At 53.2% G+C, this 12,067-nt stretch overlaps 1 protein-coding gene across 3 annotated transcripts; it reads left to right on the top strand.

Annotated features, from left to right (window-relative positions):
* Positions 1-2,975: 2,975 nt before the first annotated feature.
* On the top strand, positions 2,976-10,308 carry PGAM5 (PGAM family member 5, mitochondrial serine/threonine protein phosphatase). 3 transcript variants are annotated; one of them, XM_086681356.1, is made up of 6 exons: positions 2,976-3,207; positions 5,926-6,104; positions 7,043-7,168; positions 7,273-7,361; positions 7,480-7,613; positions 7,930-9,255. In XM_086681356.1, the coding sequence occupies exons 1-6, from the start codon at positions 3,017-3,019 to the stop codon at positions 7,970-7,972; spliced, it is 762 nt and encodes a 253-aa protein (XP_086537482.1). In that variant the 5' UTR covers positions 2,976-3,016; the 3' UTR covers positions 7,973-9,255. The 3 variants fall into 3 exon arrangements, with proteins under 3 accessions (XP_086537482.1, XP_086537481.1, XP_025774420.2); XM_086681355.1 differs by lacking the exon at positions 7,930-9,255 and adding an exon at positions 9,273-10,308 and having other exon boundaries at positions 2,977-3,207; positions 7,483-7,613; XM_025918635.2 differs by lacking the exon at positions 7,930-9,255 and adding an exon at positions 9,273-10,308 and having other exon boundaries at positions 2,977-3,207.
* The last annotated feature ends 1,759 nt before the right edge of the window (positions 10,309-12,067 follow it).

The raw sequence follows: 12,067 nt of genomic DNA, 5'->3' as shown, positions 1-12,067 counted from the left end.
CGTTGGAAAAGGGCCCTTCTAGAGCAGGATTTCGCCCTGTGAGAACCATACGCCACCTTTCAGTGGATTTTCTGCTCTGTTATCACTCATTTGTTAATCTTCCTTCTCACCTTTTCTCATTCTCAATATCCCATTCTTGTTTCATAGCTACAATACCCTTGGATCTTACTTTTATATTAAAAAATCTCTCTTCTGTTGCATATGCTGTTTCTATTTTCTCAGGGTTCACGTTTTTTTTTTTTTCTTTCCTTCCTGTTTTGCTCTTTCTCCCAATCAGGATTTCCCCCAAAGTCTGCTAATCATACATCAGTGTTTAAGAGTCAGAGACACTCAGGTGGTACCCTCAGTGTGGGCTGACCAATTTGGCTGGAGATGACTCATTTTCAGTAACTGAGGCCTTTTCTCTTAGACTGGTCAGTTTTCCCAGAGAGGAATTCTTTAATTTCTTGCCCAGCAGAAGGGTCGTGGTTGTAGCAGAGCATGGTATAAGCCTAGTGGCCAACATTCTTGTGGCTAACTAGAGGAAAAGAGTTAGAGGTCCTATTAGTATGTGAACTCCATAATCTCAGCTGTACTGCTGTATCTTTGTCTCCGTGGTCTGGTGTCCTCAGATCCACAGTCCTTCTGGTTTAAATCCTCCGGAATGAATGTCTTCTGCCATGATGGAGGTGAGGTATTCACCTGAGGGTACAGGTCACGGAGGGTGTGCAGACGACAGTCTCTTAAAGGCTCTTCAATCAGTCCTCCTTTGTTCAACCCTATCCCCTTCCTAAGAGGTGGGGCTATGGCCTGTAACTCCCAGATTCTTCCAGACTCACTGGACTAACTGAGCTTGTTCTTGGTTTCCCCACAATACTGGCAACTGATGCTCCATTTCTCAGGTCAAAGGTGATCTGATTCCCAGCTTCCAAAATTTTGTCAACTGATCTTTTTGCTTTGTTTCTTCCTGTGGACTAATTTTTTTTCTTTCAAAATCTTTTTACTATCATTTTAGTAAGCAGCCTTCTGGAAGAAAGAGGCATGAATGTATGGTTTCAAGACACCATGTTTGTTTGTTTGTTTGTTAATTTATTTAAAATAATGTTAGAGAGCACGAATGGGGGACGGACAGAGAGAGGAGACAGGATCTGAAGCAGGCTCCAGGCTCCCAGCTGTCAGCACAGAGCCCGATGTGGGGCTCGAACCCATGAGCTGTGAGATCATGACCTGAGCCAAAGTCGGACGCTCAGTCGACTGAGCCACCCAGGCGCCCCCAAGGCACCATGTTTAAACAGAGATCTGGGTATTTCTGTGGAACAGATGCATTCTCCAAAACCCAGAGTGATTTTTTCCAACTCTTGATTTTGGCTCAGGTCGTGACCTTGAGGTCATGAGATTGAGCCCCGCATTGGGCTCTGCACTGGGTGTGAAGCTAGATTGGGATTCAATCTCTCAATCTCTCTCTCTTGGCCCCTCCCCATGACACACACACACACACACACACACACACACACACACACTCTCTCTCTCTCTCTCTCTCTCTCTTAAAGAAACATTTAAAAAAGTGTAAGTCAGATCATGTCAATTTCCTACTTAAAAATCTGCAAAGATGACCCAGCAATTCCTTTTCTGGGTGCATACCCCCCTCCCAAACTGAAAGGGACTTGAAGAGATATTTGCACACTTTCATAGCATTGCACAAGTTCATAGCATTATTCACAGCAGCCAAAAGGTGGAAGCAACCCAGTGTCCAGTGATGGATGATGGATAAACAAAATGTGATATATGCATAAAGTGGAATATTATTCAGCCTTAAAAAGGAACTTTGACACACGCTACAACACGGATGAACCTTGAGAACACTATGCTGAGTGAAACAAGCCGTTCCAAAAGGACGAATACTGTGTGACTCTACTTACACGAAGTCCCTAGAATTGTCAAGTTCCTCCAGACAGAAAAGGGAAAGGTGGGACCTGGGGGCTGGGGGGAGTCATAGGGAGTCTGTGTTTAATGCAGACAGTGTCACTTTGGATGGTGGAGTGGCCGCACTATAATGTGAGTGTACCTGACGCCTGGGTGAGATGGTGGGGCACCCGGCTGGCTCAGTCAGTAGAACATGGGTCTCTTCATCTCAGGGCTGTAAGTTCAAGGCCCACGTTGGGTGTAGAGATTACTTACAAAAACAACAACAAAAAAACCCACCTTTTAACAAAACCCCAAACTGGTTAACAGTCAATTTTGTTACATGCATTTTACCGCAGTAAAACCAAACAAACTCGCTGGTTTCCTAGTTATACTAGGTTCTCTCTGCAAGGCTCCCTCATCTCTCCTAGCTCCTCGTGGCCTCAAGGCTGGGACTCCCAGAGGCGGGGCCCCGAAGGAGTAGACCCCCCCCCCCGCCCCCTGCGGGGTCACACACCCCTGTGACCACACCCCTTCCCCCTCCCCCCCCCCCCCCCCCCGCCCTGTCACACACATCCGCGGCCCCATCTCACACACACCGGCACGCACCGCCCTCTCACACACGTGGCGCTCTCTCACACACACAAACACCCTGCAGCCCCGTTGCACACACCCTCGCCCCCCCCCGACCCGCAGCTCCCTCCCCCTCTCTCACACATACACCCGCGGTCCCCCCTTTTGTCTCACACACACACACACACACACACACACACACACACACACACACACACGCGGCCCCGCCGCTGGCTCTGGCGCTCCCGTCGGGCTCCCGAAGGAGGCTCCACGCGGGCAGCGCAGGGCAAACGGGAGGCGCCGCGTGAACGCTCGCCGTCCGAAGGCAGGAATGACTAGCACGCCGGCCTTCCGCACCGGATCCAGGGAAAAGGTCTCAGCCCCGTCGCGCACCACACCCCTTCCACTTTGTTTCCGGAAGTTGATTTTGCCTGGCCGGGGCGGGACTTCCGTCCCGGCGCTGTCAGCCGGCCGGAAGCGGGCGCCGGAGGAATCGTGTCCCCCGCGGCGCGCCGTCCTCCCGCGAGCGCCTGCGCGGAGCCGGCGCGCGACGGGCGCGGGCATGGCGTTCCGACAGGCGCTGCAGCTGGCGGCCTGCGGCCTGGCCGGAGGCTCGGCCGCCGTGCTCTTCTCGGCCGTGGCGGTGGGAAAGCCCCGCGCGGGCGGGGACGCGGAGCCGCGCGTGGTCGAGGCGCCGGCGTGGGCGGGGTCCGCGCGCCCCGGGCCGGGCGTCTGGGACTCCAACTGGGACAGGTGCGGGGCCCGCCGGTGGCGTCGGGCGCGTCGACGGTCGGGCGGTGGGGACCCTGCGGGCCGCCTGCCGTCCCGTTGGGTCTGAGACGGCTGGTTCCACCGAGGCGCGGGCGAGACCGGCTCGCGTGCGGGCTTGTGTTCCGGATCTGGCCGCGAGGCCGGCTGTGGGGGCGGGCGGAGGCGCCTGCGGCCCCCGGAGCCTCGGCTGTGCCGCAAGACCCCGCCGCCGGCCCGGGCCGCCGAGGCTGCCTCGGGGGTCGTGTTGAGAGAGCAGTGCGCTGCCTGCGCACCGGGGAGCCCGGGGCGGCGATGGTGGGCGGTGGACGGAGGGCTTAGATCTCCCTGTCTTCGTTTCCCTCCCTCGACTTCTGAACGCGCGGATTGGAGGATCCTTGCCTCCCAGCTGAGCGAAATGGGGACGAGGGGCCCAAAGGATGCTAGCCTGGCCCCTCAAGGGACCTGTGTGCGGGGAAGATGTGCGTCTTGGATACGCGCGTGAGCCATCGGCCACACGTGCTTATCGAGCGCTTGAGATGTGGCACCTGTGATCAGGAAATATTTTTTAGTGTTATTTGATGTTAGTGAATTTAAATTTAAAAATGAAAGCAGTGCAGGTTTTTTAATATAGGTTATGTGTTGCAGTGGTGGTATTGACACGTTGGATTAAATAAAGTAAACTTTTGAAATTTCACCTGTCCCATTCTACTTTTTAAAGGTGGCTTTTTGGAAACTTACATTTGTTGCTGGTGTTCTGTTTCTATTGGACAGCACTGGTCTGGAGTCTGGAGGTGGCCACTGTGGGATGGTTTACGCAACCCCAGCTCCTCCTCTGTCGTTTATCTGAATGAGTGCACAGAACTGGTATTGACTAGCAGCCTAGTTGTATCAAGAACTTCACGGGTATTTTCTTTTAGAACCTTTAATTAAAATAAAGACTTAGAATACATTTACAGGAAAATTGGAAAGATAATAAGCGTTCCTGTATACCGCACACCTGATTTCCTCTTTTACTAACATCTTACTTTAGTATGGTTTATGTGTCATAATAAGTGAACCAATATTTTTGTGTTACTTTTTTTTTTCTTTTAGCGATTGTACTTTTTTGTGGTTTCTTCAGTTTTCAGTTATTGTTGTCTCTTCCAGGATCCCACGTGACAATTAGTCATGTCTCCTCAGGCTTCTCTTGACTGGCAGTTTCTCAGACTTTCTTTGTTCTGATGACTTTGACCATTTTGAGGATGGTTATCGGGAATTTTATAGAACGCCTCTCAAATGGGATTTGTCTGTTTTTCTCATGATTGGATCAGGGTCATATCCTTTTTTTTTTTTTTTTTTTTTTTAAACATCAGTACAACTTCTGAATTTCTTAGGGCTTTTTAAGGAAACAAGGTGGACTCTGACTCTGTTTGCAGCAGCACTGGACTCACCTTATTGGTTGAGGCTGACACACTGTATTTGTTCACCAAGTCTAGATTTATGAAGGGGGATGCTGTCTGTGCTGGAGAGTTCCAGGACCTCATCCAGTGAATTCTCCAGCCTCTTCCTGAAGAACCTCATCCAGTCTGGGCTTTCTGTGTCTGTGCCTGCCATGCCCAGGGGTCTTCTCTGGCTCAGCCCTAGGTTCTAACCCTAACCCTAACCCATGTGGCATCTCAGCCTATCTGTATTAGGGCACCCCAGGTTTGCCCTGCAGAACCCTTGAGTCGCCACCCCTCCCCCCAGACCTTACGCTTTCACCACTGTCTCAGCTGAGTATGTTCTTTCCCTAGCTCTGCCCATGACATAGACCTTTAGCTCTTACTAGTTTCAGTTCTGGGAGCCACCAGACATGCTTGTCTTCATGACATTTGGTCATTTCTCAGCATCTTTCCTGCTGCTGTCCTCCCACTTTCCCATCAGCTCTTCCTCACCTTTCCAAGAGTGCCACCCAATCGACTTCATGATGCTGGGAACGTCTTCCTCCTCACTGTCCACCATGATCGCCACTATCCCATGTGCTGCTGAGCATTTCAAGTGTGCCTAGCGTGACTGGGGAAATGGGAGTTTTATTTTAACTTTCATTATCTTGATTGTAAGTAGCCACATGGCCAGGGGCTGTCATTCCTCTGTGTCAGCAAGTTCATACTGGCCTTCTTGTGGGCACTCCCCCAGCCCTCCCTCCGCTGCCCCTTCCTGTTACCTGGTTTCATTTTCTCCATGTCACTGACCACCTGGCTGTTACCAGTCTTCGCTAGAACGTAGGTAGCACGAGGGCTTCGCTTGTCTGCTTCATTCGCTGATCACCCCAAACAGGCCTGGTGCTTGGGTCTGTGCAGTAAATGAGATGTGCTCTGGGAGGAGGGACTCTCAGGGGCCAGTGGCAGAAGGCAGAGGACAACTGGCCTGTCCCTGTGCTTTCCTAAGACAGAAAGACTGGCTTGCCGGAAATCTCCAGACTGAGTTGTGAACAGGGGTCACAAAGATGACACCTCTCCTGGTTTTTTTTTTTTAATTTTTTTTATGTTTATTTTTGACAGAGAGAGACAGAGACAGAACATGAGTGGGGGAGGGGCAGAGAGAGGGAGACCCAGAATCCGAAACAGGCTCCAGGCTCTGAGCCGTCAGCACAGAGCCCGACGCGGGGCTTGAACTCACGGACCGTGAGATCATGACCTGAGCTGAAGTCGGACGCTCAACCGACTGAGCCAGCCAGGCACCCCTCTCCTGTTTCAACATTAGGCGAGAACCGCTGTCCTTGGTGAACCTGCGGAAGAGGAACCTGGAATCTGGAGAAGAAGAACTGGCCTCCAGGCTGGACCACTACAAAGCCAAGGCCACGCGACACATCTTCCTCATCAGGCACTCCCAGTACCATGTGGATGCTTCCCAGGAAAAGGACCGCACGCTGACGCCCCTGGGTACGTGCTGGTCGCACCGGGCTCCGTTGTACCTGTGTCAGGGGCCTGGCCAAGATTCAAGCACGGTCATTAACAGTGATCGTCAGCCCGACTGACACAAGACAGTCGTTGAAAATACCCTCGGCTTTAAAAAATTGATGGTGAGGCTTGCAAGCGATTAGATCTGAGGCATAGCAGAGGTGTTCTGTACCCCCGACGCCCTGTGGGTGCCTACTGTGCACCCTGTGTGCTTCACAGCCTGCTGCTGAAGACCCTGTGTCTGCACATGCAGGTCTGTTTAGAGTCGGCTTTGTGATAAACCGACGAGACCGGGTGACAGCCGCTATAACTGGCCAGAAGTGCCGCGTGTTGCAGTTTCTGGCCGTCGTGAGCAGCACTGCCGGGCATGCCTGTCCACCGTGTGCTGCATGCAAGCATGTCTGTAGAAGAAACTCCAGGAGGAGAAGTACACAGTGGTCTGCGCTGCACTTACCCATTTGTGCGCGAATTAAAAAATTCAGATGGCATAGAGGGTTTGGCAGTCTGTTCTCCAGCCTCCTGTGCTGGTCACTCTGAGGCCATCGGGTCTTTATGTGTTGACATCTGTGATGATTGCACAGCTGGTGGATCGGTGGCACGTTGCGACTCCATCTTTGGGCAAAACTGAATAAAAGTGGCATGAGGGACCCAGAAATAGTAAACAGGACCCTACCTAGACTTCAGCGAGCCTCAACCTTGGTCATTGTTTTCAACATTTCTTCTGGATGGGGCTGAAGGTAACTGGATTATCTCATTGGTCTAACCTGCTGAGTGCCTGGCCCCCAGTTAGGCCCAGGCCCCAGGAGGGCCTGCTCATCTTGTCCCCCAACCCTCATGGTACTTGGGTGAGGACTGGGGTATTTGTAAACAGAAGAGGGGCTGCAGCAACATGGAATTCTCTGGTGTGTTTCACCTTCAAGGTCGTGAACAGGCTGAACTGACGGGGCTCCGACTTGCAAGCTTGGGCTTGAAGTTTAATAAAATTGTCCATTCGTCCATGACCCGTGCCATCGAAACCACTGATATCATCAGCAAACACCTGCCAGGTGAGTGCCCTGCCGCCCCAGGCCCCTAGGCGGCAGGACTGAGATGGGAGGGCTCTGGGCAGCCTCTCCCGAAGGGGTAACCTGAGTCCCTGCTTTTCCTGTAGGCGTCTCCAAAGTCAGCACAGACCTGCTGAGGGAAGGCGCCCCCATTGAGCCTGACCCACCCGTGTCCCACTGGAAGCCAGAGGCTGTGGTAAAACCCCTACTCCCCCGGGGAGCACCCCCTGCTCCACCCCCTCACTCTCTCCACACCCCTCGACCTGTGGCCTGCGTGCTGCCCCTATGCTTAAGATTCTCTACTCTGCCCCCAGCAGTATTACGAAGATGGGGCCCGGATCGAGGCCGCCTTCCGGAACTACATCCACCGGGCAGACGCCAAGCAGCAGGAGGACAGTTATGAGATCTTCATCTGCCATGCCAATGTCATCCGCTACATCGTGTGCCGGTGAGGAAACAGTACAGACGCAGCCGCCTGGCCAGTGGTGTTTCCTGGGTGAAACCCACATGGCCACCTGCTTAGGGCTCTGTGTGCCCTGGACTCCTCGCACCGTACAGTCTATTTCCCCCATCTTGGGAGACAGTGCAAACATTCTCTTTCCAGTTTATACTGTTTGTACCTAGTACCCACCAGTGGGTCCTGCCACAGCAGATCCTGTGGTGGCATTTGCCTGACGGTGCTTTCGTGTTTCCCTCATTCTGCATTTCTTCATTCAGATTCTTTTGTAAGAGCTCACTCTCACTCTGCATTGGTTTGTTTGTAGGATTATGGACTCACAGATCTTTAGTTGGCGCCATGGGTCATAACGCATCAGCACGTCGCTGCTCTGGCTGCCCCAGCATTGGCTGCTGGGCCTCACTTCCTGGCACTATAGTAGGTTCCGGAGCCCCCATGAATGACGCCTGCCCTGAGGCGCAGCTGCGTGTCAGAGGGCTCTGGAGGTGGTTAGGCTGGCTGGCGCTTACGTATCTGACCAAAGCTCACTTAGTGCATAATGTGAAATAGCCGTAAGCCCAGCCAGCCCCCGGACCCACCAGAAAATGTGTGTCAGGCATTTGAGTAGCTGTGGGATTTCCCCTTCTTGTGAGATGACAAGTATGGCAGCAGCAGGACAGGACACAGCCCAGCGGCTGGCCTGTGGTGCCGTCCAAACCTACGCCTAGGGTCTCTGCTGACCCTGCTTGACCCTCGGGCCTGTCGCCAGAGCTGGGGGGTGGGCGCGCGTACAGCCTCTGGTGAAAAGCTCAGAGCATCCGGGGCAGGGTGCACAGGGACGCCAGGCCACATGGAGGGCGACTTGAGACGGGTCTCCACACCCTCCAGCTAAAGTGCCCCCAGAAGGAGTAGTCTGGAAGCTCCTGTGTACAACACACCGTTTCCTCCGTGCCCTCCTGTCTGCTGCTCTTGGCATGCGTGGATCAGCCGTGTGTGAGCACCATGTTCTAACACGGCCTGGGGTAGGCTGACGTAGGCGGCCATTAGGAAGTGACCCCAATGCTGAAAACACAGAAGTAATCGTGGGTTTGGCGTAAAGGTGGCCCATGTGACAAAGGGCTAGAAGGAACCAGAGCATCCCCGTCATGGTACATGAGGGCCCTGCAGAGCCTGGGGGAGACGTGAAGAAGACTCGAAAGCAGCACTAAGGTAGCTCTCCCCGAGGCTGTCGGCCGCAGGGTGAGCCGCCGGGATGGCGCTCGTCCACTGGGACATTCAGGGCTCAAAGGACGTCTGATGACTCAAAGGGAAGCCATTATGACACTGGGCTTTTCAGCAACTATCGTGCCTAAAAAGCATTTCTAAGAACAAGAAGACACTGCTCTAAGGATTATGGGTTACACCACCCGGTTCCCGGCAGTGAGCGGGTCAGGAGTGGGTCTTCTGCACTGTCTGGCGCCCCCTGCCCCCTTCTGATTACACTGGAAAGAGATCAGCCACACTCACCTGTAGAAACCGTGTGTTTCTGACTCACCTGCACCTCTTGAGCTGGGTTGGTCCCCTGACTCGATGGGTTGGTGTCTGCCCAGCCCTTCCCTTTGCGGGTCCTGGCCCCGGGAAGGTCTGAGGGGTGACTGAGCCCCCTGTTCCAGCATGTTCTTTCTCTTCCAGGGCGCTGCAGTTCCCCCCAGAAGGCTGGCTCCGCCTCTCTCTCAACAATGGCAGCATCACCCACCTGGTGGTTCGGCCTGATGGCCGAGTGGCGCTCAGGGCCCTCGGGGACACGGGGTTCATGCCTCCAGACAAGATCTCCCGCTCCTGAGGGCTGCCCGGAGGACCTGCTCTCCAGGTCCCCAGCCTGGTTTGCACAGATGCCGCCATGGACACGGCTCCTTCCCCATCTTCCTTCCACAGGCTTTGCTGCGGTGATGCTGTTTCTCGGGGAGGAAGGTGAAAAAGCACGAATGTCTTTAGTATCTAAAATGTGGCGTTTCGGTCTGTACTTCGGCCCAGGATGGAAAAGGGAATCATCCTGAGCAGATCAGCCTGATTTCTCTCTTGGGGTTCTCTGCCCTGTCTGCCAGGACGGGGCCTCACTGACGCTGTCTGCGGGGACTACGGCCAGTTTGCCCAGGCGTCTTTGGTTGTGACCGCTGTTGGCCACATGAGCCCCTCGAGGCTGTCGGCAAAGTCCATTAGGCACGAGGGGCTCCACGGAGGAGGGGCCACCAGTGCTTCCATTCAGAACTTGTCATACATTCTTCTCATTTCTTAAAACTCTATCACTTAAATATTTGTCAATTAAAGATTCTATTCATCTGGGTTCTTGCTTTGGTAACCACTCAGTCTGGAGTCCTGCACCCGTGACACCGCTGGGTCTGAACTGCCCTGTGTTGTTAGGCCTTTCCCGGCACCTCAGAGGAGCATGATGGGTGAGGGAGGGGACCGGAGAGCGACAGTGCAGCCAGCATCCTGTTTCAGTAAAATACCAGACACTTTAGTCTGCCTCTGGCTGTTAATCCTTTACACTTACGGATGAAACTGTTTAGACGTGATGTGTCCATTCCAAGTATTTGTTAACTTAGGAGAAACTTCCTGTGAGGTGGTAATGAACATTTTCTGCAATCTGTGCAACTAATTGGGACATCTGATCCATTTCTCTGTAACTTTGGAAATAACTGCAAAATAAAATTTTATTTTACTGGTTTTTCAAGGTGCTATTGTGAATGTTTTAAAGAAAACAGGAGCCCAGACTTGCCAGAATGCTGCAGCAGCGGTGGCAAGTGTTTTCCACGGTGATGTTTCCTGGGGTTGACGGCCTTGCTGGGCGTGTACCCACCAGGGGCCAAGGCCCAGACCCAAGATGCACCAGCCCCACGGCACTTTCTAGAAAGTTGCGACATGCCAGGGGCTGTGCCGGCTTCTCAGAGGATTCAAGTGACAGGCGATACATCTGACCTCCGGTGTGCATGACGCATGGGAACCCGAGTCTGAGCCCTGGATCCTCAGACCAGCCAGGACCTGACGTGGAGGTAGCAGGTCCTTCCCCTCCTTCCTCAGGGAAGTTGGTGCTGCCGCCTCTCTCATCTTCAGACCTGCCTTTCCGGCAGCATTTCACTTGACCTTTGAGATGCAGGGCAGCATTTTGGAAACCAAAAACAAGCCCACATCGCAGGGAGGCAGGTGAGGAGCAGGAGGTCGGTGCTAACATGGGGTCGGGGCTCACTGATGTCTGAGGGGACAGGGACTCCAGACTTCTGGGATGTCAGCAGCACTGTCCCAAGTTTGGCCCAAATGAGAGCTGTATCAGGAACCCACATCTGGGAACAAACAGCACTTGGTTCCTATGGTGGCCTGCTGCTTATTCCAAAATACTGTCTTCTGAGACCATCAGAAAGGAATGGAGTGCATCTGTAAGCAAAGACAGTACTGGCGGGTTTTGTGCGCAGCTGCAACATGCGGGTGTAAGAGAAGGAAAGTGCAGGCCCGGTGAGCACACCCAGCTGAGGACGAAAGGGCAGTGAGTGAGCGATGGCCTCCAAAGCCACACCCCGTCACAGCAGTAATCCCACAACCCACCATTTCCTCTCGAAGCTGTGAATGTTTCTGGGAGTATCTCCAATTATTCACGAGGATCCGTCTGTGGTCCTTGTTGGGGAAGGTCTTCAAAAAGATGTGACTGCCAGTCGACCTGTGAGCTGGCCCCACACACCCGGAGGCTCCTCACCCTCTTCCCTCCTTGGATATGGACTCCGCTCACCTTTCCTGCCCACGGAGCCTTGAGATGGTGACGTGGGACCGAAAACGTGTGTACAGCATGCGTGAGTGAACTGCTGAGGCTTCCACAGAAACTTCTGGAGGGTGGCTGCAGGGATCTGTTTCATCCTCCCACCCGAGACAGGCCTCCTACAGAAGTTCTTTGGCTTGTTACACCTGGAGCGGCCGGCCTCTTGGTTTCTCTCTGCCCCCCGTACGGGGGCCAGTTACACATTTCTCCCGGAAACTCCCAAGAGGGTTGCAAACCAACACCTGCCACGTGTGGCGGGCACTCATTCTAGAACAGCCTGGCTCTGGTTTTCCCCCAGGCGACGATGGCGGGGGCTTTCCTGTGTCCCTCGTGTGTCAGCCGGTGCCACAGCACCACTGAGTGGTCCCCAACACCTCTTCTGAAAAACTTACACTCCATTTGTTAACATCATGAGACCGGTTTCATTTCCAAGGGCGATTATGAAATCTGTGCTAGCTTAACTCAAAGTTTTTCACAACCATGTTAGGAACAAAAAGGGCCAAAAAACAGCAAATTCACCACCATCAGATTAATGTACTGTTTCATCACAACACTGCTTAAGATTTTACTAAAAACGGTACTTGCCCAGACACCAGTGAGAGCAGTCTTTCTGAAAGCTTAGAATTATTACCACATGGTTTTAATAATAATTTCATTAAGTAGCTTAAAAAACAATGCA

This window comes from Puma concolor, chromosome D3 (genome assembly GCF_028749965.1).
Source record: "Puma concolor isolate L17-30 chromosome D3, mPumCon1.1.hap2, whole genome shotgun sequence".
In the NCBI taxonomy this organism is placed as follows: domain Eukaryota; kingdom Metazoa; phylum Chordata; class Mammalia; order Carnivora; family Felidae; genus Puma; species Puma concolor.
Note: the sequence above shows the minus strand (reverse complement) of the source record. Positions and strands in the feature narration are given on the sequence as shown.

Coding starts and splice junctions, on each gene's coding strand:
- PGAM5 (XM_025918635.2), top strand. CDS start 3,017: ATGGCGTTCCGACAGGCGCTGCAGCTGGCGGCCTGCGGCCTGGCCGGA. Junction 7,169..7,272: donor CATCAGCAAACACCTGCCAG/GTGAGTGCCCTG, acceptor CTTTTCCTGTAG/GCGTCTCCAAAGTCAGCACA. Junction 7,614..9,272: donor ATCCGCTACATCGTGTGCCG/GTGAGGAAACAG, acceptor TTTCTCTTCCAG/GGCGCTGCAGTTCCCCCCAG.